Below are 21,179 nucleotides of genomic sequence, written 5' to 3' on the forward strand. Positions count from 1 at the left end.
TAACGGTCAATTGTCAATGCACAATTTAGCCGGTTAGATTCAGCTATAGATTCAGTTTTATTTCTCATGACCTTGCATGTGACAATTTCATAGAAATATGCACATGAAATGCGTCATAATTTACAAAGCGCTCATTATTTGTAAAATTCACTATGTGAAAATTGTCTAAAACATTATGAGTTTAAAATAACATCGCTCGAACAGAAAATAAGGCGCCAGTCCAACTTTCCCTTATACATAAACAACTTTAACAACTTGACAGTTCTAGCAGTTGAGATTACATTAGTGGCTTAATGGTCATCCGTAACACAGTACAGTAAAAACTTGTGTCAACAGTCAGTGTGGTAGAGCAGTTTTAATGCTCGGGGAATAAAGGAATCATGTCTCTTGGATTTACTCCTTGTCAGTGCCCGGTAGCAGCCTCCACGACGCAGGTTGTAGCAGTTGACCTGGGGCGTGGCGATGAACTCGTTCAGCGGAGAGCTACTGTCCCGGAGTATGTTGCGCAACTGGCAGCGTCACGTCTGCTGGACAGTGAAGGCAGAGAGTCCACGGGGATTCCGATGAGTCTCAGACAGCGTTTCTGAACGGCTTCAAGCATGTTGGAGAGGTATTTCGGTAGTCCTCCCCACACAGGGCTGCCATACTCCAGGAGAGGACGTACGGATGTCAGATAAATCTGAATCAGAACATCAACAGGGAGTCCAGCCTTCTTAGCCGCAGCAAGGTAGTATACACGTGGACGAGATTTTCTCAACACGAAATGAACGTGTACATACCAGATAAGGTTGGCGGTGATGTGTACTCCAAGGAGTTTGAAAGACGTAGTCCTCTGGATCACGTGACCAGCTAAAGTTGGGTGGGGAGGGACAGGAATGTCTTTTTTTTATATCATTGGCCACTGTTGTTAACAATGTTATACTAACTTATAAACAACAGAATCGAAGCTGAGGCTTAATAGGAGACTGACCTTCAACTAGCTAGTAAATAAAGTTAAAAGTACAAGTACAGTGCAAAATCCGTGTCTTATATTCGTACGTATACGTTATTCAATTAGAAATTAGCTATAGATTTCAGACAATGACACATTGAGTATCAAACCTAATAAAGCGGTGTAAAAGTTGATGGCCTTCCCCTCTTACAGAACTGCAGTGATTTTATGTCTTTGTCAGGTCGCCATGTTGGGGAGGGGGGCTATCAGTTTCTCTCAGTAGTAAAGAGACTTAAGATATTCATCTTACAAGTGATCTTATAGACCACATGGAAATGCCCCTACTTGGTTGGTACTTGCACTTTGCAATTATTTACGTTTGGCCTTCTGTCACAATGGCTTATGTTTCAGGTGCCAACTTTGAATGTTAGCATAGGTGTTCAAGAACTGACGTCTTTCGACGGAACGTTTACATATTTACACTGGTTAAAGGAGGTACGTGATTTGGCGTGATTGTCAGTGGAAATAGTCTGTGACTGCGGTTTACGCAAGACAGGATCGTTGAGTCTGGCGCCGACGCTGAAGTGAGTTTAATTGTTGTCTCAGGTTGCCAGTCTGGCATTGTGCTTCTACCCTTGAGAAATTGCACTTGTAACGCTCAAAGTTCCAGGCATCTTGCCAGTCTGGCATTCGCATCTGTTACTGTCTGTGCCCATGAGAATGCACCTGTAACACATGTACATTGATTAGTATCCGCGACGGTTTCTGGTAAGGGTCAACTGATACCAATCTGGCAAAAGAATGAACCATCATTTCTTACTGTGACATGCCGATATCATTGATTACCTTTGTCACTGATGCTATACACTTTATATTTCTTCTCCAGTCCCGTGGATACAAAGATATAACAATTTTAAAGGTCATATGATGCTATATCCATCAATCGTATATTCCTATATTCAATATTGCAATCAATGCAGTCGTACGAAGTTGAGTTTTTTTTTTCTTTCGGATATCCTTGCGTTAACAGATAAAGTAAGTTGAATTTTGATACTATCGACATCTACCTTGTAGTCTCATCTGTACACGTGTCCGTATGAACCTTGGCCATCATTTCTTTCAACAGCCAGGCTGGTGTTTTCGTCGCTGTTTCAGCTTTGTATATATTAGTTGTTTTTCTTCTCCGTGGGAAAAAGAACGCCGTAGACCGTCTGTGTGTTTTTGGAAGTGCTACTTGGACTTTGACGCCAACAATCACAATGGTGAGCAAATCTTTCAATGAGCAAGTCAGAAGTTTTCGCTTTGGTGGTCATTTTTGACATTTGTGTATCTCATGTTTATATACGGTGTGTGAACTGCTGTGAGAAAGAATTTTCATCATCAGTTGATCGTAGCTTGCGTTGTCCAATGGTAAGTAACCTTGCCGCTGGACCAAGAAGTCGTGAGTTCGAATCCTGGCTGTGTCGCTCACCCGACAAGCGTGCTACTGGAAAGGGAATATTAAGGGATGCGGTCCTTGGAACTCGGGGTTAAGCCGTGGTCCACTGTTCATTTGAATTGTGCTTGACGAAAAGAGCCAGGGGAATTTCCCTGGTTCAATGTACCTGTAAATACTGTACCTAGTGTCTGTCTTCTCAGTTACGACCTGTGGAATATTAGCTTCAGTGAGCTTAACTGGTTTGAGATCACAGCTGCGTAGATATTTTGCTTCCGCAAGGCACAACTACAACGCACAGTCTGCATTTTCTTTGAGCATCAGTTTAGAAAGGGAAATTCGTATTGCTGTTTTTGTCAATCTTTTTGTGCTGAACGCTTTAGTTATCTAGGACAAAGCTCGGACATTTCAATGATTCTTTTGATTCGTCATGAAGTTCTTCTTTCAATCATAAATCTCTAGGTCTGTTGTTAGAGTTTTGACCTATGTTCTAGAAGTATGACCAAAGAGATACCGTACATTTTAACTTTACATTAATGTGGGGACGATTCATCTTCTGAAGTCTAAGCAAATACATGCCCATTTTTATAACTAGTACTGCCTTCGATGTAGAAATGTCCAATGGTGATCCAAGATAGCTAGAGTATGTCGTTTTGTAAAAGAAAAACATGTTCTTAGCCATACCGGATCACAATTAAGACCAAGCTATATGTCACATTTAGATAAACTGAGGCCAAAACATAAGCTTTCGATTTGATACTAAACTGACCAATATCAAACAGTAAATACAACGCGTGGTTCATGTTCATGTTGAAGATAGGGATGCAGCCACAATAATCCGTGGAAATTAGACCATGATAGAAAAACATGGCCAAATTCACCACGGACTATTGCGGTAGCTCATAGTAAAAGGCAAACGTATAGTCCCATAGCCTGTTTGAGGCCGTAGGGGTAGTGGGTTGTCATCCACTGTGTCTAGGACAAGGTATCCTCTCCTTCCACCGCCCTTTACCTCCCCAACCGAACTCAGGTACCCATTTCTACACCTGGTTGGTGTGAGAAAAGTCGTGTTAAATGCCTTTCATAACGGCACAACATCGATGGCATGTCAGAGGATTCGAACCGAGGACCTCTTGATTCTGGAGTCTGGACCTTATAAAACACAAAGGAGTACTATGTTTACCATGTCAGAGATAGTAGTTACAAAATGGGCTAATAGTGCACCAACGAGAACTTTAACTTAACCCATCGAAATCTGCCAAACCCCCGTCACAACATCTTTCAACCTCAAGTCAAGTACACGTGGCACGTGTCTAACAGGAAAATTACAGATAGAACCAAAAGACGTGAATTCCAAATTTCATGTTGATGTGAATTCCAAGTTTCATGGTGGAGAGGGGGGTACAACGAGAACCCGAGGAGATTAGGCCATGGAGCTTGACAGAAAACATGGCCTAAATCACCACGGATTCATGGTGTAGCCTAGATCTATTGAAATAGTGGTGGCGTAATGGTAGGGCCTTTGGCCCAGAAGCTCAGAAGCCAGAGGTCCTGGATAATGCTGAGGTCACAATCCCCAACCAGGGGCCCGGCCGGGCAGTTAGCGGAAACGATAAGTATGATATAAAAGACTACAAAACACAAAACGCACAAAAAATTAATAATGAGCAACATTTGCGCATATTCGTGACATGAATTGTTTGATTTTTTTTTTTCACGCGAACAGCCCTGTTGGCCCCGGTTTGGAAATGTGACCTTATCCTAAGAATTTCATTTCATTTTCAGAATCTGGAGTCCCATGACTTGTCCCTTTGACGTTGTGCCCTTGGGAAATATAAAGGCACTCAACACAAATTTCCTCACTTCCTTGAGATGAAACTGGGTACTAGCTTTTGTTAGGGACGTCCCCGGATAGGACGTTCAATGGAGGTTCCGTGTTTGAGGAGATCTAGAGCCACACCTCGAGCCCGTAAAATAACAGTATGCACATACATTGTGTCGTAAAGATTAGGGGTATTCCAGGCGTGAGGATCAAATGAATCTGTCTCGATATGCAGCGTGTACTCTTCAGTACAAATTTGGTGTACAATACAAACAATAAAGCAAACAAATAGACAAAGAAGCAATTCTTTATAAAATCAATCTCATCTTCCTGTAAAGTACGGATAAATTAGACACGATAGGTCACGTCGGCGAGTGTATATGTCGTCAAATCATTAGATATAGAATATTTGCGAACAAAAAACTATACTCATAGTCTGGTCCTACATCTTCTTCTCAGTAACAACTGATAGACTATTTTCATCACTGAATCAGAGTATTTGCAAACCCCGCTTCCTTGATGCTTGATGCTTGATTGTTTAAACAGAGATTCGAGATTATAAGAACATGAAAATATGAAATGAAATCATGTTCTTAATAATCCCGGATCACCATCTAAACCAAACCAAGGTTTGTCTCCTCTGAGTTTGGAATCAATGTTAAGACGTTACGAGATCACGATACACATCTAGTTGAATCTTTTTAGAATGTCGTTGACGAAATGTTTAACAGAAATCCGAGGAAATTAGGCCATGAGACCTGATAAACAACATGGCCGTAATCACCACGGATTCATGTAGTAATCCAGATTTCTGTCCAACCATCGTCTGGTGTTTTGATCAGTTTGAGTGAACCAGACATTTTCAGGTCGAAGATTGTCGTCTTGTTGATACATCAAATTCTGCGTCACCTACAACATAGATCACACCCGAAGACTAGATCTCTAGCTACCACTTTTGACAAGATGTAGCCTTTCATACGTTTGAGGATTTACATGGCCCACTAAGACTTCCTTTCTGACGTATATCATGGCAGCTTGTCGTCTGAATCTTTTGCGTATCCAGTTTTCTATGATTCGGTGCTTGAATGTTTAAACAGAGATGCGAGATTATAAGAACATGAAAATATGGAATTCGAAGGAAATCATGTTCTTAATAATCCCAGATCACCATCTAAACCAAACCAAGGTTTCTCTCCTATGCATTCAGATGTTACGAAACCATTATAGTTGAATCTTGTTAGAATGTTGTTGACAAAAGTTTCGACAAAAATCCGAGGAAATTAGGCCATGAGACCTGATTAACAACATGGCCGTAATCACCACGGATTCATGTAGTAACCCAGATTTCTGTCTAACCATCGTCTGATGTTCTAATCAGTTGGAAGGAACCAGACATTTTCAGGTCGAAGATTGTCGTCTTGTGGATACATCAAATTCGTTGTCCTCTGAAATGTAGATCGTTCTGGTAGATAGCGTCTAAAGCTACTAGTTTTGACAAAACGTAGCCTTTTGTACTTTTGAGTTCTTACATTGTCCACTCAGACTTAATTTCTGGCGTATATCACGTCCTTAATTGCGTATTCATGTCCGTTTTCTATGATTCGGTGCTTGAATGTTCAAACAAAGATGCGAGATTATCAGAACATGAAAATATGGAAGGGAATCATGTCCTTAATAGTCCCGTATCGCCATCTAAACCAAACCAAATCAAGGTGATGAAAATTATGATGAGAATGAATTTGAATATCAAATCGATGTCGCTGACGAAAGGTTTAACAGAAATCCGAGGAAATTAGGCCATGAGACCTGATAAACAACATGGCCATAATCACCACGGATTCATGTAGTAACCCAGGTTTCTCTCGTATGATGTTCTGGCGTCTATGTGTCGCAACGGTTAGAGCGTTTGGCTCAGAACCAAGTTTCGGCTTCGATACTCGCCATGCCCCGACGTTGTGCCCTTGGGAAAGGAACTTTACATGATATACCCATCATAACGGCAAAGTGACGCCCTCCGAGCCTCTTCGGCTAATCTGTCAAAAGTGTGCCAAAAACACACACGGATTTGGTGCGCCAATGAGCCAACATCTGCCACCAAGAGACTTAATCTTTTTATCGTCTGATATTCTGAATAGAAATAACTAGAAATAAAAAGTACTGGGCTGTCGTCCTATTGTAATTTCATCCAATATGTTCTTTAATCAAGATTAAGATTAACTAATTGGTGCGCAGAGCACGAGTAAGGTGGCTTGGACATGTTGCAAGAATGACAAGGACACGCCTCCCGCAGATGGCATTAAACTGGGTACCACAGGGGAAAAGAAGGATGGGAGGTCAACAAATTACATGGAGAAAACTGTCATGAGAGACTTGGAGGAACTGGGCTTCACTTGGGAAGGAGTGAGAAGGCAGGCTCTGGACAGAAGCGCGTGGAAAGCAGTGGTGGCCCGCATCGTCGACAGATGAAAGCGGCGACGATGATGATGATGATGAATTAAGATAATGTAATACACAAATATACAGTCTAAGTTCGTTTTTTTCTTGTTCTTGTTGTTGACAAGAGGTCCAACAGGAATCCATGGAAATTAGACCATGAACCTTTAAAACATGGCCATAACTACCACGGATTCTTGTCGTGGTCTATAGCTAGTCAGAGTTTTTTTTTCCAAACCTCTAGATAAGAGACAGTACACCGAATCTAGCTGACGTCATTGTCTGCACTACGTAGTCTCAATGAACGTCTCTGTCTTCTTCTTGTTCTTCCCGGCATGCGCACTGCTCAGCCGGATAGAATTAGGATTATTAGCAGTTTGAGCATGTGTTGCTGTTAGTTACAAGTGCCGGGCAAATTTAACGAAGACATATAAAGGATAAGACTACATGGAACATAGGTAACTGATTTTTTGTGTGCAAAGGACAAGAGTGGTGGGTTTACTGTTAGCAATATTTACATACACATAAGGGAGTATGGGGGAGGGGGCGTCCCTCAGTTAGGACGCTAAATGGAGCTCGAGTGCCACCCATGAGCATATGTTAAGGAACCCACCACACTTATCGATAAGAGAAGGGGTTCTTCACTGTTTGGGTGGATCAAATAAATCTGTCCGGATATGCAGCTTGTACTCTTCAGTGCAAACCTGGTGTGTTACGCCTTGAGGCGGTTTACCGGGCATACAATACAGCCATTTGCTGTACAGCACAAAGGTGCTTTCTATTGTAAAGCTGTTAACGTTCTCAAGAATGAATTTTGGGGGTGGGGGTGAACTGTTAAGCCTTCTTACACTCTTAATGCTAGATCAATCACGTGCCTTATTTTTAGACTTGCAATGCGTCTTTCTGTTAGACCTGAATAGCAGACATTGCAAATGGTGATTTCAGACGGCCAACACATGAATAAATAATAACGTTTTCGATGTCACTTTTAAAACAATTACACGTGCAGGAATTGAAAGATATACCTGCGCACAGTATTGCCTCAGAAGAGCAAGTATAATGATGATTCATATAAACATGATACGATGGGATATTTCATCTTAAAAATACAAAATCTATAATCATCCATGGCGTGTCACACCTGCATATTTGCGGCTCGCTGGTCTAGTGGCATGATTCTCGCTTAGGGTGCGAGAGGTCCCGGGTTCAATTCCCGGGCGAGCCCTGTTTTTTTAAACATCTTAACTTTTAAGATACGCACATGTATTGAAAGCAATTTCGACAAATGACAGGCATTTAAAGCTATTTCGACAAAAGGACAGACATAGAAAGATGTAGCGGAACAATTTCACGGAGGTTCTTATCTGTGGATGCTTTTAGAGGAAATGGTATTGGATAGGGCACACACTCTTAAGCGGGTATCGCACTGGACAACGCCAAATTGCACCAGACATTCCGGCGCAAATTGGTGCAAATCGGCGTACTTTGTCGCCTGAAATTGCAACTTTGAAATGTTAAAAAGATTCGCAATTCGCAAGATGGCGCAAATGGATACGTATACAGATTCATACATTTCACAATATCTTACTGATGTTGCGGCAAAGACTATAATTTAACATCCTTTCGTCACTGCAAATCGCTTTTTTTTGTGTGCATTTCTTATAATCATTGCACACTGGTTCTTGATTCGGTAGCAACACTGCGATTTCTAATAATCTGCTCCTATGGGCTTCAGACGCAAAGTGCGACCTCTCAAATTCGCCAAGATGGCGCATGCGCAGTTTCCTCAGAGCGCGGTTTGGTGCAGTTCAGTTCAGTGAGATACCAGTGTACATTGTTTTAGATTCAATGGCGACACCACAATTGTCAAAGAAGTTATCTTGTATCTGATGATTTGGAGCCGAAACAGAGACAGTGACATTCTGGGCGTGGCCACTTTGTTTTCAGAGGCCATGTATTCTATCCGCACAAGGAAGAAATTGGCGAAAATTCGTAAAGTTGCCGCAATAATTTGTCCCAATTAGGCGCCGTTCAGTGAGATACCTGCTTTATGCTAGGGTCACATTTCCAAGCCGGGGCCCGGCCGGGCAGTTTGCCGGAACAAAAAGTACGACATAGAAGACAACAAAAGACATATAGCGTGAAAATGGTTATTCATAAGCATGATCCGTGTATATTTCTTGATATGAAATTTTATTTTACGTTCCCGCAAACATCCCGGCCGGGCCCCGGTATGGAAATGTGACCGAAGCTTTAGAGAGCAATCCCAGAGACGGGTTTAAAGGAGAACTACATATATATAGTCAAGGGCCTATGCTCAAATAGGGGTGAAGATCCGAAGAAGAAGTATAAACGAAAAATACTAGTAGTCCCTTATTATGCTGAGATGACCTACCCAGTTTTCCGTACGGGAACAGGTTCTCTATCGTGCCGGGCTGACGGCCGCTTCTGCTCGGGACCACGGCGAGGGGTGCCCTGTAGACGACAGTCCATCGCTACGGCAGGCCTCCATTCCCGATCAAAAAAAGTCAAAGGAGAGTTATATTCTCAGATGAACGTGTGTACTTGAAACCTGTGCCAGGGTATTAACTGGCAAAAAAGACGGCTAACTTCAAGACCGACGATGGCATAGCATTGCAACATGTCAGAATCGTCGTGTCCGAAGACGATAGGAGGAGGCACCGGGACGACTGGAATTTGGACTCGGCGCTTCGACGCTTGGGCACCGGCAAAAGTCGGTCCCGGGGGCGTCTACCGGGAAAACTTCAGAACAATAACGTCGATTTCCTTCTCTGAGCTTTTTCATGATTAGCACTGTGACTTATACCATTGGAAAGCTTGTTTATTTTACTTTATAATGATATCTTACATGTATTTGAAATGATTATGATTATGAAGGCAATGACTCATTTCGTGGGTGGGCCCGGTCCACATTTCTCTGCCAGATTCAGTCACTATGAAATCAATTTTCAAACTTTTTTTGTGCCAGGTTCTCAAGAACGAGGCATCCCTTGAGGTAAAAGTTGAACTTTTGAAACTTGAAGACAATCACGATCCTCGTAACTGTTGTGAAGAAAGGTCGGGAACAAGTGCAAGGTACACAAAGACGTCTCTTGGCTTCGATGATATCTCTCGTCTTAAAGAAACATACATCTCGGCGTCTTCAGGTAGAGAAAACGCCATCGTATGCTCATTTCTTTTCCAGATGGTGTTGTTTTCAAGCTGAAGGAACCAGATTTTGACGTCTTCGGTTCGCTGAACTTTCAAATATCTTCCACCTTTCTCTGCATACTGTACACAGTACCGGCCACCTTTTTTTTTTATAAATCTTAGTTTTCAAACCAAAGTTTCATACGCTTTTCTATGATTAGTGGATATATTGAAATATCTTCTTTTTTTCTTTGCACGTGTTGCCATGGAGATTAATCGAACGTCGAGGTCAAGGGTCAACCAGCTGCTTTGCGACGTAAAAAGCGGCGCATTTTTCAAGGATGTGCCCTGATATTTCGCTACTTTTGTAATTGGTCGGGAGTCATAAGAAATATCCATTGAAAAGGCTTTTTAGATATTGAATTTTAATCTCTGATGAGTTACCGTTGAACTTTCCTGTTACATGAGAGTAAAGCAAATACTACGCAGCATCTCATTTGGTCACATTAAGATTAAAACATGCATATACTAGTAGTCATATGTGTCACTAAGTGTGTTCGTGTGTCTGTGTGCCGTGTGTATGCGTTTGTATGTATGTCGGTGTGTGTGTACGTGTGTGTGTTTGCATATGTGTGTGTAGGTTTGTATTGGTGTATGTACAGTTGTATGTGTGTGAGTGTTGAGTATGTACGTGTGTGTGTGTATCTCTCTCTCTCTCTCTCTCTCTCTCTCTCTCTCTCTCTCTCAAAAGGAGACCAACTAACGTGATAAAACAAAAAGTAAGAAAGTAATCAAGATTCATCAGTACCATGACAAGAGCAGGAAAATCATTGGTACAGAGGAAAACATGCCAGAGTAGCTGTAGATTTTAACCGGGGAGTTCTGTGCAAGTACTTGGGCCGTAGAAGCGATTGCCCCGCCAGGCTTCTTACGGCGGTACGGCACAGTAGTTACTTGTACAGCAAAGAACTTCAGTAAGACCCTGTAACCATTGTGCACGCAGAAACATTGAACACACTAAACAGTTTATCATAAGGCAAGCATTAAATCTTTTATCATAATTGTTCTTTCATCATGAAGATGGTTTTGTTACACCGTCTTCAGAAAGAATACAACATACCCCTTTATGAAGGGGCAATGATTGTTGATTTAGTGTTTATTACACCATTTTCAGCGGATGCCCATACCGCTCAACTTGTAGCAGCCTTACGCAGTTAAAATCCTGTTTCTAATTACTAGTAGTTGGTAACTCGGAGACCCCGGTTCAATCCTGTAACAGGACATCTCGGTTTGGGCTGCACCCGTCTTTAGGAGGGGTCTTGTGTTTGAGGAGGTGCCTCGAGCACGTTAAAGGGGAAAGGCTACAGCTAGCAAACTCTCCCTGTAAAAAGATTCCCTGCTACTGAAACTAGGCACTACAAAGTGAGCAACAATGCAGTTTTCATTGGTTTGTTATGTCATAATTTCTGACATCGAAAGTTGCAAACTACAGAAGTATCGAACTATACCAGCAGTTACCAGCAGTTATCAGTCACAAGTGCCCTTGGGAAAGGTACTTATCACATATTTTCTCACACTACTCAAGTGAATATGAGTACCTAGCTTCGGTTAGGGGCGTCTTCTCTGGTAGGACGTTAAATGGAAGTCCCTTGTTCATGGAGAGCTTCACCGCAAGCACCTACCACACTTTTCGAAAAGAGCAGGGGTCCTTCCCGGTGTGTGGATCAAATAAAGCTGTCCGGATATGCAGCTTGTACTGTTCAGTACAAACCTGGTGTGTAATGCCATGAGGTGGTTTACAGGTTATGCAATACAAACAAACATATCGTACAAAGGAGAGTCATGACTAAGGATCATATGTATTTCATTCTTTATTATGAAAGCAGGATTTTGCATTATACACCTACCTCGACATGTGTGCATGACCCAAAGTGGACGACAATAGGTACAGTGACTGCTACGGGTGGCAGAATATTGAACCTTGGGCCTTGAACGGGGACGTCGGTGATCAGAATATTAGAAAACATTGTGTAACCAGAACTGATATACAATCAGCGGAAACAGTACATAATATTGATATGCCAACAAAAGTCCAACCCGTAGGCATGACCCAAAGTGGATGACAATAGGTACTGCACGACAATAGGTGCCGCACGACAATATGGCGGATGGCGGAATACTAGTATTACACAACCGTACGCGTGTACAACTAGAACTGATATTCTATCAGAAAACAGTACGTACTATTGATAATCCAACAAAAGCCGAACCCGTAGGCATGACCCAAAGTGGACGTTAATAGGTACCGCTCGACAATAGGTAAGTCTACTAAAAGAAGGCTAATCTTAACCAGTGATTCTAAGACTCAGTGTTCCAGGATCCACTCCCCGACCGTCAGGATGGACGGGAAGATTTCCTCGGCCGTGGGGAGGATCTGGTCGGGCGGCAGGAGGAAGCCGTGCCGCCCGGTGTCCCGCAGCTCCACGATGTACGAGTACTTGATTCCGGCCTTGTCGTAGGTCCAGTCCTGGGAATCTCCCGACACTTGGTCTATGTTAGGAAGAAATAAGACAGAACAAGGTATAAATTAAATGTAAACTAAAACAACAACAGTTTTAGTGTCAAAATACACTGCATGATATGTTTTGGATATGGGTATTTGGACCAAACTAAATCTAGATACAAATCTAGGAATTACAGCACCCCAATGATGTAACAATGAAAATGGTCAAATCCTTGCCCAGATATTGAAATATAAATAGCCTACTAGTAACGAGTTTAGCGGGTTGGAAGTATGTCATAAGATGAGCTATCTTTTAAAAGCGGGTAACTCACTTGACTGCGCCAAATTGCGAATATTTTCAAAAATTCAACGGCGAAATCACAGCAAATCGTAATCACTGTGGATTGTTTTTTTGTTTTGTTTTTTAATTCAGGGTCAACGCTGCGATTTACAATAAATCTATCTTGTATCTTATTTTGAGCCAAAACTGAAAATTGGCACAAATTGGGAAAGTTGGCGCAATTTCGAATTCCTCGCGCAATTTGGCGCATTCCTATGAGATACCCGCTTTAGAATTGATGCATTAGTTATTGAATCGTACATTTAATTAGCCTATCACTACCGGGGCTCCGACATTCGCCACTCTAGATTTTTTCAGGGCAGCGAACGCAGAAGCCCCGGTAGTAATCTCGGATGGCACTCAGGCTAACATTTGATATCATTTGTGCGGAAATCGTCATAGATATGATTTCGCTTGTACATTACTCACACAGTGTCTCCATGGCCCTTCCAGCGACATAGTCAGCGCCATGGATAGACTTGATGGTCTCTACAGCCAACCGTCCCAGTGCGTCCTAAACAACAACAACAAAACTTTAAGAAAAAACGGCGTGATTACAAGACTGGGTTACTAATCAGCAGCCATGTTGGTGTCTCGCAAGGATCCAAAATGGCGACGCTCATTTTCAACGTGACATAGATAATGACCGATAGGAGGGACTGGCCAAGCACGTCGGCAGAACGTAATGCGTATACGGTAATTAGCCTGCTATTTACATGTAAACCTATTATAGCTGCCGAATCTCTTTTCTTCTTTTGGTCAACGTTGCATTGGAATAACAGCCGTTGTATAAGATATGTCTTCGAACACAACTAAATGAACCTATACACAAGATATTAACCTTAAATACGCGAACACGACCTTAAACGCTTAGGTTCTGCCAACGTGCTGCTTGGCCATAGTTTTGTGTTACGTTGCTCAATAGAATGCAGAGGCAAAAAAAACATATTAAGGCAGAAGAACACAATTGTCTGTAACTCCACCAATATGGCGGTCGCTGTGACCAGAGCCAGCCTAGTGTTTGACAGTCGTTGAGTGTTTGACAGTGTGTAACTGTATATGGTTTCGATCTTACGATTCTTACACTTATCCTGCAATGTGTGGAGGCACATACACATACATAGAAAAACTACAAGGATCTACAAGATGTATGCCGGGTGACACCCGAAGGATCCCGAGGTACCAACCCGGACCTCGGGTAGGGTCGGCCGAAGGCCGGAGGGCGACCCGACCCGCGGGAAGGCTGGTACCGAGGGTGATGCGGAATACACCGTGTTGTATTCTTTGTATGTCATACCCACCCGACAAAACATATATGAATGCATTGGAAAACGTAACTTGAAACGCAGAAAAGGCCGCCAAAAACGGCCGACAAATATCCCCATTCAATTCAAATGTTTAGAGATTGGGTCCCGGATGAAACTCCGGAAAGGGACACGGGCCTATCCTCCTCGCAGCCGTCCAGGCGTTTATTCTTACGGGGAGAGGGCCAGCGCTCCTAGAAGGCTGCAAATGAGGCTAGCAAGGGCGGATGAAAGTCTATAGAATTATGTCAAACATCTGACCTGTGCAGCAGCGTCCCCTGGCGGCCTGTTGTAGGAGTGTCCCCACGGAGCCATCCACACCTGTGAGTAGGAGTGGAACGCGATGTACGCCCGGATGTCCCGCCGGTTGTCCCAGATGAAGCTCGAGATTCCCCGCGTTTCCTGCTCAGAGAACGGCGCCGTGCCGTGGTACAGCAAACTACACGGGTCATGACTGGATCCGCCCTCTGTGGAAAAGGATTACACACAATGATTGATGAATGATGTACTGAAAATTCGTTTAAGTTCACGTGGTTTTAACTTCGCGGTAGGGAGTAAATGGATTGTTCGCGGTGGTTTTAAGTTCGCATTTGAGACAATGATAGACAAGGGGGTAGGAGGACAAAAAATCGCAGTAGTTTTAAGTTCGCGGCGAAGATCTTACCGCGAAAACCGCGAACGTAAAACCACCACGAACATTTCTGCGTTTACAGTATTGAATGTCTAAAGCCTCCTTCACACTTGTGCGTTTATACAATTAAAGTCCACATGAGTTCATACTTGTGGCTTAGGCTAAGTATATGCAGCCGAAGAAGTCATTTCTTTGGTTGGATAACTAGGCTACACAACGGTGAGTCAAAGTAGAAAACAACTTCTTTCAGGCAAACTTTACTTAAACCAAAACATGATAATGCGCAGCTCGTATGGACTTGAATCTACGCACAATTGTGATATGGCCCTACCATTAGTTCACCTAAATCCGTTGCGTTCTTAGGGTGGACAGTCAATTGACACCACTCTGAAAGGAGACTAAAACCATCATATGAATAAAGATCTATCCACAGATTCGTACACACCAGCCCAGTGACTGTCCCAGTTCCTGTTCATGTCCACCCCGACACACGGGCCCGCCTGGGGAGGGCGGTTCTTACGCCACAGCCGCGTCTGAAACACACCGACAAGTTCAGAGAAAACACCGGAGAGTGCGCAGTGGTTGGAGACGAAGTACATTTTACTGTAGACTGTCCTTTGTACGATAGCGATAGGATAATCATTTTCGGTTAAGTGTTTAGTAAATTCCCCCACTTAAGACACTTGAATAGTAAAGAGAAATTCGTATTCCTTATAGCCTTCGATAAACCAACTCTAACTAGAGTTCCACAAACACATTATCTTCGCCAAATAATCAAGGCTTATTATGGAAAGTGATTTATATTTACGTGTCTATCACCCCCGGCAAATTTGATCATGCACCATACCATTTGGACGTTATGATTGGGCGAATGAGTCCAGTTAAGATAGGGTTAAAATCATTTGGTGGTACAGGACTAGTATATGTGTAGAGTGTGCTGATATATGTTATAACTGGTCATGAAAAAATATGAGTATGTTGATATTATATGGGCCACAAAGGTTCGATATGGCAGTGTTGAAAGTTGAAAGTGATGATGAAATAGTACAGTCAATACATATGAATAGAATAAATCTGGCACGTTTTTAGGTGTTTCTAGTCAGGCTTTCTATTTTGTCCCTATTTCGTTATGTCGCCAACCGTGTTGAACAAAAATGCTTAAACTGAACGCGTCAAAAACCAGCAGGACCCACACCTCTGCTTGGAGAATAGTTTATTTATTTGACCTACATGTACGTTTTTGCAAGGCTATCTGTTTACATGACCTGACACTGTCCCATGTCCCATTGAAAGGCAGTGGGTTAACAAACTTTCCTTACTAATTATGCAGATTAGCTCCTTATTTGCATAATTAGTCATTGATTATGTAAAGCACCATCCGAGCTCTCTTCATACCAAACATCACGACGATCTGTCGACCCATTCTCAAGTTATTCATGTCCGAATGTCAAAACAAAAACACCCACTGCGGTTCTTAACAAGCCGCTAGGGGGCCAAAATTTACAGAACTTACTTCCTGTGGCATGAACTATCTACCACACAAAAATCATGACCATAGCACTTTCAGAAAATATGCCCCTAAATTTTGAAGCTCTGCTGCAGTACCTTTGGTACCCGCTAGAAGGCCCATTATCGAACTTGACCTTCCTTTCTGTAAATCCTACCCATCCACTAAATATCATAAGGATCCATCAACAGCTTCTTGAGTTATGTTGTCCACAAGAAAATTCACATCCACACAAAGCCCGCTGCAGTACCGACGGAAAGTGCCAGGAGAACCATTTTTGAACTTGACCTCCGTTTTCACAACATCTACACACCTGCAAAAAATCATGAAGATCCATCAACGTTTCCGTCACTTTTTTGCCTACATACAAACACAAAAAAATGCTAAGTCCGCTGCAGTACTATTGAAAAACGCAAGGTAAACCATTTTCGAACATGACCTTCCTTTACACAACCACTACACACCTACCAAAAATCATAAAGATTCATTGAAGTTTTCTTGAGTTATGCTCCTGACATACAGTCAGACCCACCCAACAGATTTTTCAACCGAAAACATAATCTTCTCCGAGTACAAGTACTCGGCGAAGATAATTAATCATACAGCCTCCTACGTTTATACAATCACCAATAAGCGAGAGGAAGCCGAAAGTACTAGAGTATACTGGGCGTTTATATGCATATGAATATTTCTGTCCAACTTTTATTTATCCGCACGCTGGCATCAATTCTGTCATACATATGGTCAAATCAAGTTGAAGTCAGGTCATGGAAGCGAAGAGGCTATTACAGTTTCCGCAAACGCAGCCATCGAGGAAGCCTAGCGTACATCTGATTGGCTGTTCTAATGACGGCATACTTACGTCATCGGACTGCCAGGTGTACACGTAACCGTCGGCGTTGAAAACAGGGGTCAAGTACAGGTCAAGTTCATCCAGGATTCGCGTCACAGTCGGGTCAAAGCCGTACTGACGTGCAAGCTGGGGAAAGGAGTAAGGAAGGAAAATTGGAAGACAGCGAAGACGAATTCGAAAACAAGGCAATTAGAGATGGCAGACTTGACCCATCCCCCATACTGCATTGTGATCATGCACACACACGCACACACACACACACGCGCGCGCGCAAACATACACAGACACACACACACACACACACACATACACATACATACACGCATACACACACACACACGCAGGCACAAACACACACACAGGCACACACACACACACACACACACAGGCACTCACACGCACACACACGCACACACACACACACACACACACACGCACAGACACACACACACACACAAATACTGCTATTCAATAACCTATTAGTTATTACCTTATCGACAGCGTAGATGATGGTAGCGGGTACGACCCACTCCCGACAGTGGATAGCCCCGTCCATCCAGATGGCAGGCTTCACGGTGCCGTTAGAGAACGGTTTGCCCAGTTTGATAGTCATGATAGAGCGGCCTTCACACACACACACACACACACACGCACATACATACACATACATACACGCATACACAGAGACACACACACACATACATGTACACACACACACAGGCACAAACACACACACAGGCACACACGTGCACACTCACACACAGGCACGTACACACACGCACATGCACACACACACACACACACGCACGCACACACACACACCACACACTGCTATTCAATGACCTTTTAGTTATTACCTTATCGACAGCATAGATGATGGTAGCGGGCACGACCCACTCCCGACAGTGGATAGCCCCGTCCATCCAGATGGCAGGCTTCACGGTGCCGTTAGAGAACGGTTTGCCCAGTTTGATAGTCATGATAGAGCGGCCCTCATACGTGCCTGCCACGCTCATGATAGAGGCTATGTCCGGGTAACTCGTTGCTATGTGGCGCATATGGTCTGTGATCTGGAACAGTACAAAATAAGACCATGGCATGTTCATGATAAAAGATACAAAAACCGGTATCTGAAAAATGCGTGGTCAAATATTGGTTCTTCTGTCAAAAACAGTGAATGGAAAGCTTCCTATATCCGTAATTCAAAGCAATATGGCAATTTTTTTACTTCTTTAATTTAGCGTAGTGCGTATGCCACCCTACTGCATCTAGAAATAGCGCAAAGCGTTGTCGTCAATGCCCCGTACGCACCTCATCATATGTGTGATAGACACTGAAGTCGAAGTTCTCGTCTCTGCGCATGCGTGAACGTGCCCTCGACATCCAGTTAGTGCGCATGTGCAGTTGGAGGGCTTGGCCAACGTCATCGACCAAGACCGTGAATGGGATTCCGTGTCGTTTTAGTTCGTCTAAAATAAAGATAAAATTTTACAACATTTTCAACATTTTCACAACTCAAATATTTACTTACCATTAATGGATAAAAAGTTCAATTACGTGGCTCTAGCTTTGTGTTATTTGTAAAAGAAAAGGTCAATGACCTGTAGGTTGTTTACCTTTTGCAAGAGTGATAGACGTCTTCTTAATGTGTACGTCAAGGATGTTGTCTGGTCCAGATGGAAGCTTCCAGAAATCAAGCTGATAAAAAGACGAAATATATATATATAGCGGTTATCAAATTTACTATATCGAAAATATCAATGTTGAAGTTTTCTTCATCTTTACTATAGTACTAATTAGTCCAAACAGTTTTCGCATCCGCCAGACATACACGAGCGCATACACGCGCACAAGAAAAGCAAACAAACAAACAAAAAAACAAACAAACAAACAAACAAGTAATGACTTGATTTAAAAGTAAAGGACGCAAAAACAATCGATCCGGTCGAACAGATACCGATAGGCCTTGCTCCTCCTCCATCGTCGTTAGAAATCGCACATCTTCGGCATTCCTCGGGATTATTCGCAAGACTTCGTCCCTGTAAGCCAATAGTGTTATCATAATATCGTTCAACAGGTGGCGCTATATGTTCCCTGGTTACTAGTACCCCACTACAACTACCCAAGAAGACCACCCAGGGGATCAATAAAATCTGGTCTATGTGGACAGGTGGTCACTATAGACAGGATTCTTAATGCTTCTGTCAATAGAAAAATCATCTAGCTAAAGGACCACCAAAAAGTGGTCACATTGGTCAGGTGGTCCTTATTCAAAGGTAGCTACTTGTACAGGTTTGACTGTATTTCAAATTTTAACCATATCTAAACGTTTCCGATGACGTAAATACGCGGTACGAACTATATGGTAGCTTATAAGAACATAACAATGTACATGTTCTTATAAATCTTCAGTGTACATGCATATTACAATGCACAGTTACATAATTGTACGATTACATTGTACATGTAAACTCTTGCATATTTTTTCAAAACAAAATGACTTCAATTTATACATATAACGTCAGCTACTCTATGACATAAACCATTTATATCGTAACTGTCGTTGAAAAAACTTCTAGTGGTCGGGCTTTAATGTTTTTTACCATAATTGTCCAATATGTTGTAACTCAGAAAACTCTAATTTCTAAAAACAAAAGTTTAAAAGGATTGAAAATTAACAAAAAAGTTACCTTTCATAGACAGAGGATGGTGCGACCACTATTAATATGGACATGAATATGAAGCTCAATTTTATATCCATCATAACAGCGTATGGTAGACACAGTGGCGTTCTATAGCGTTTTCACTACGAGAAGAAATAAATTGGGACTCGCATAGGGGTTATAGGTATTATATTCCCGCACTGTGAAAGGCTTATTTGTAGTTTTGAGATCTCTTGTTGAAGGAAATTGAAGTATACGTTACCTCAATGTCGATGTTAAAGTGAAAATTAATCTGACATTGTGAAAACAGCCAGAAAGAAATTGTCAATTCAGCTGGCCTGTGGTACCCCTTTAGACCCTCTTTTCTTTGTTAACCTTTATACGTATTTATTTTGTTTCTATGTGGATCTGGAGTTTACGACACGCACTGTGAGAATAAAGCCACCTGACGTAATTATCAGCTACTTAGCAGTGCATAGACACAGAGCATGCTGATTGGCTTAAAAATTGGCGGGAAATTTTGAACATTAAATTCTGTCATGACGTCAGAGTGAGTTGATTGGGTTGATACATGATGCAGACTTCTTTAATGGTATTCACAGTTTTAAACTGCAATAGTCATACAGTTTGAATTTAACGGATGTGGGATGAAGGGTACGGTGTCACAAGAAAAAGGGTACAACATATATTGGGGAGGATCTGCTAGATCAGGCTGAGGTTTCCACTTCTGTGCACCTTCCCTCCAACCAGTTGTCAGCCAATCAGAGAATCGGCTAAATGTTTTCTTCAGGTGAACCCAATTCTGTGATTGGCTGACAGAGATGGTTAGAGGTCATGCTCACAAAAGTCGAAACCTCAGCTCAATGTAGCAGAGCCTCCCCAATAATGTTTATTGTATAGACCACCGGCAAGGCTTTGCGTAGGAAAATAATTAAGGATAGGTGTTATCAAGTTTTCTACTGTAACAGTACTTTTCAATAAAGTACAGACAAAAGATGGTCAATCAAGTTCCTTTATTACTTTACAAACCCTTTAAAACATGCTGGTTACTGTATAGAAAAGAAGCAGCCTGATACAATAATACAAGCTTCTGTTGTTTCTGGTACAAGAGCTGTATGTGACACTGCAGCATCATGTTTGGCCATGCACCACTCAGTGTAAACAAGAATGGCGCGGAAGGTTGGCCAAACAATTTGAAGCCATCAATGAAACGCAAAGCGATATAGTCTGACAAAGATGTACCAAAGTGTCTTTTCAATTCCAGTGGAGATCTCACAGTCAAAGATAAGTTACAAATTCCAGGACTAAATGTCATAGTCCAAAAGTTCTGGGTACATCTGTAAAAAGCCTAAATTCCGGAAATAACATCACCTCTGGAAAAATCCTCTTTTTTTCCGGGACAACAAAATGTCGGAGACAATGAAATGTTCCGAATCCCAGACAAATAACGAATATCCAAGATGGCAGCTAAAATGTGCAACATGCAGACATACACATACAGTACTCACAGAAAACAAAAAAAAGCTCCGCGCCCCTGGGGCTTCGCAAAAAAAATCACAAGCCTCAAGTACACAAGTATCAAAAGAAATGCTGGCATTGCCTCAAAC

General features: G+C 42.3%; 1 protein-coding gene, 1 long non-coding RNA gene and 1 other non-coding gene across 3 annotated transcripts; 1 reads left to right on the forward strand and 2 right to left on the reverse strand.

Moving 5' to 3' along the window:
- The first annotated feature begins 7,774 nt into the window (after positions 1-7,774).
- Trnap-agg (transfer RNA proline (anticodon AGG)) lies at positions 7,775-7,846 on the forward strand. The gene has a single exon. It is a non-coding gene; the product is annotated as a tRNA-Pro (tRNA).
- Positions 7,847-11,640: 3,794 nt separating this feature from the next.
- LOC136424092 (carboxypeptidase B-like) lies at positions 11,641-18,397 on the reverse strand. Its single transcript, XM_066412515.1, has 7 exons — positions 18,221-18,397; positions 17,767-17,979; positions 16,919-17,035; positions 14,995-15,082; positions 14,180-14,385; positions 13,044-13,128; positions 11,641-12,321 (listed from the first exon to the last, which is right to left on the reverse strand). Exons 1-7 carry the CDS (start codon positions 18,305-18,307, stop codon positions 12,137-12,139), a joined length of 981 nt encoding a protein of 326 aa, XP_066268612.1. The 5' UTR covers positions 18,308-18,397; the 3' UTR covers positions 11,641-12,136.
- A 122-nt stretch (positions 18,398-18,519) lies between these two features.
- On the reverse strand, positions 18,520-20,111 carry LOC136424102 (uncharacterized). The gene is made up of 3 exons (XR_010753816.1): positions 19,600-20,111; positions 18,867-18,948; positions 18,520-18,607 (listed from the first exon to the last, which is right to left on the reverse strand). It is a non-coding gene; the product is annotated as an uncharacterized lncRNA (long non-coding RNA).
- Positions 20,112-21,179: the final 1,068 nt, after the last annotated feature.

This window comes from Branchiostoma lanceolatum, chromosome 18 (assembly GCF_035083965.1).
Source record: "Branchiostoma lanceolatum isolate klBraLanc5 chromosome 18, klBraLanc5.hap2, whole genome shotgun sequence".
NCBI lineage: Eukaryota > Metazoa > Chordata > Leptocardii > Amphioxiformes > Branchiostomatidae > Branchiostoma > Branchiostoma lanceolatum.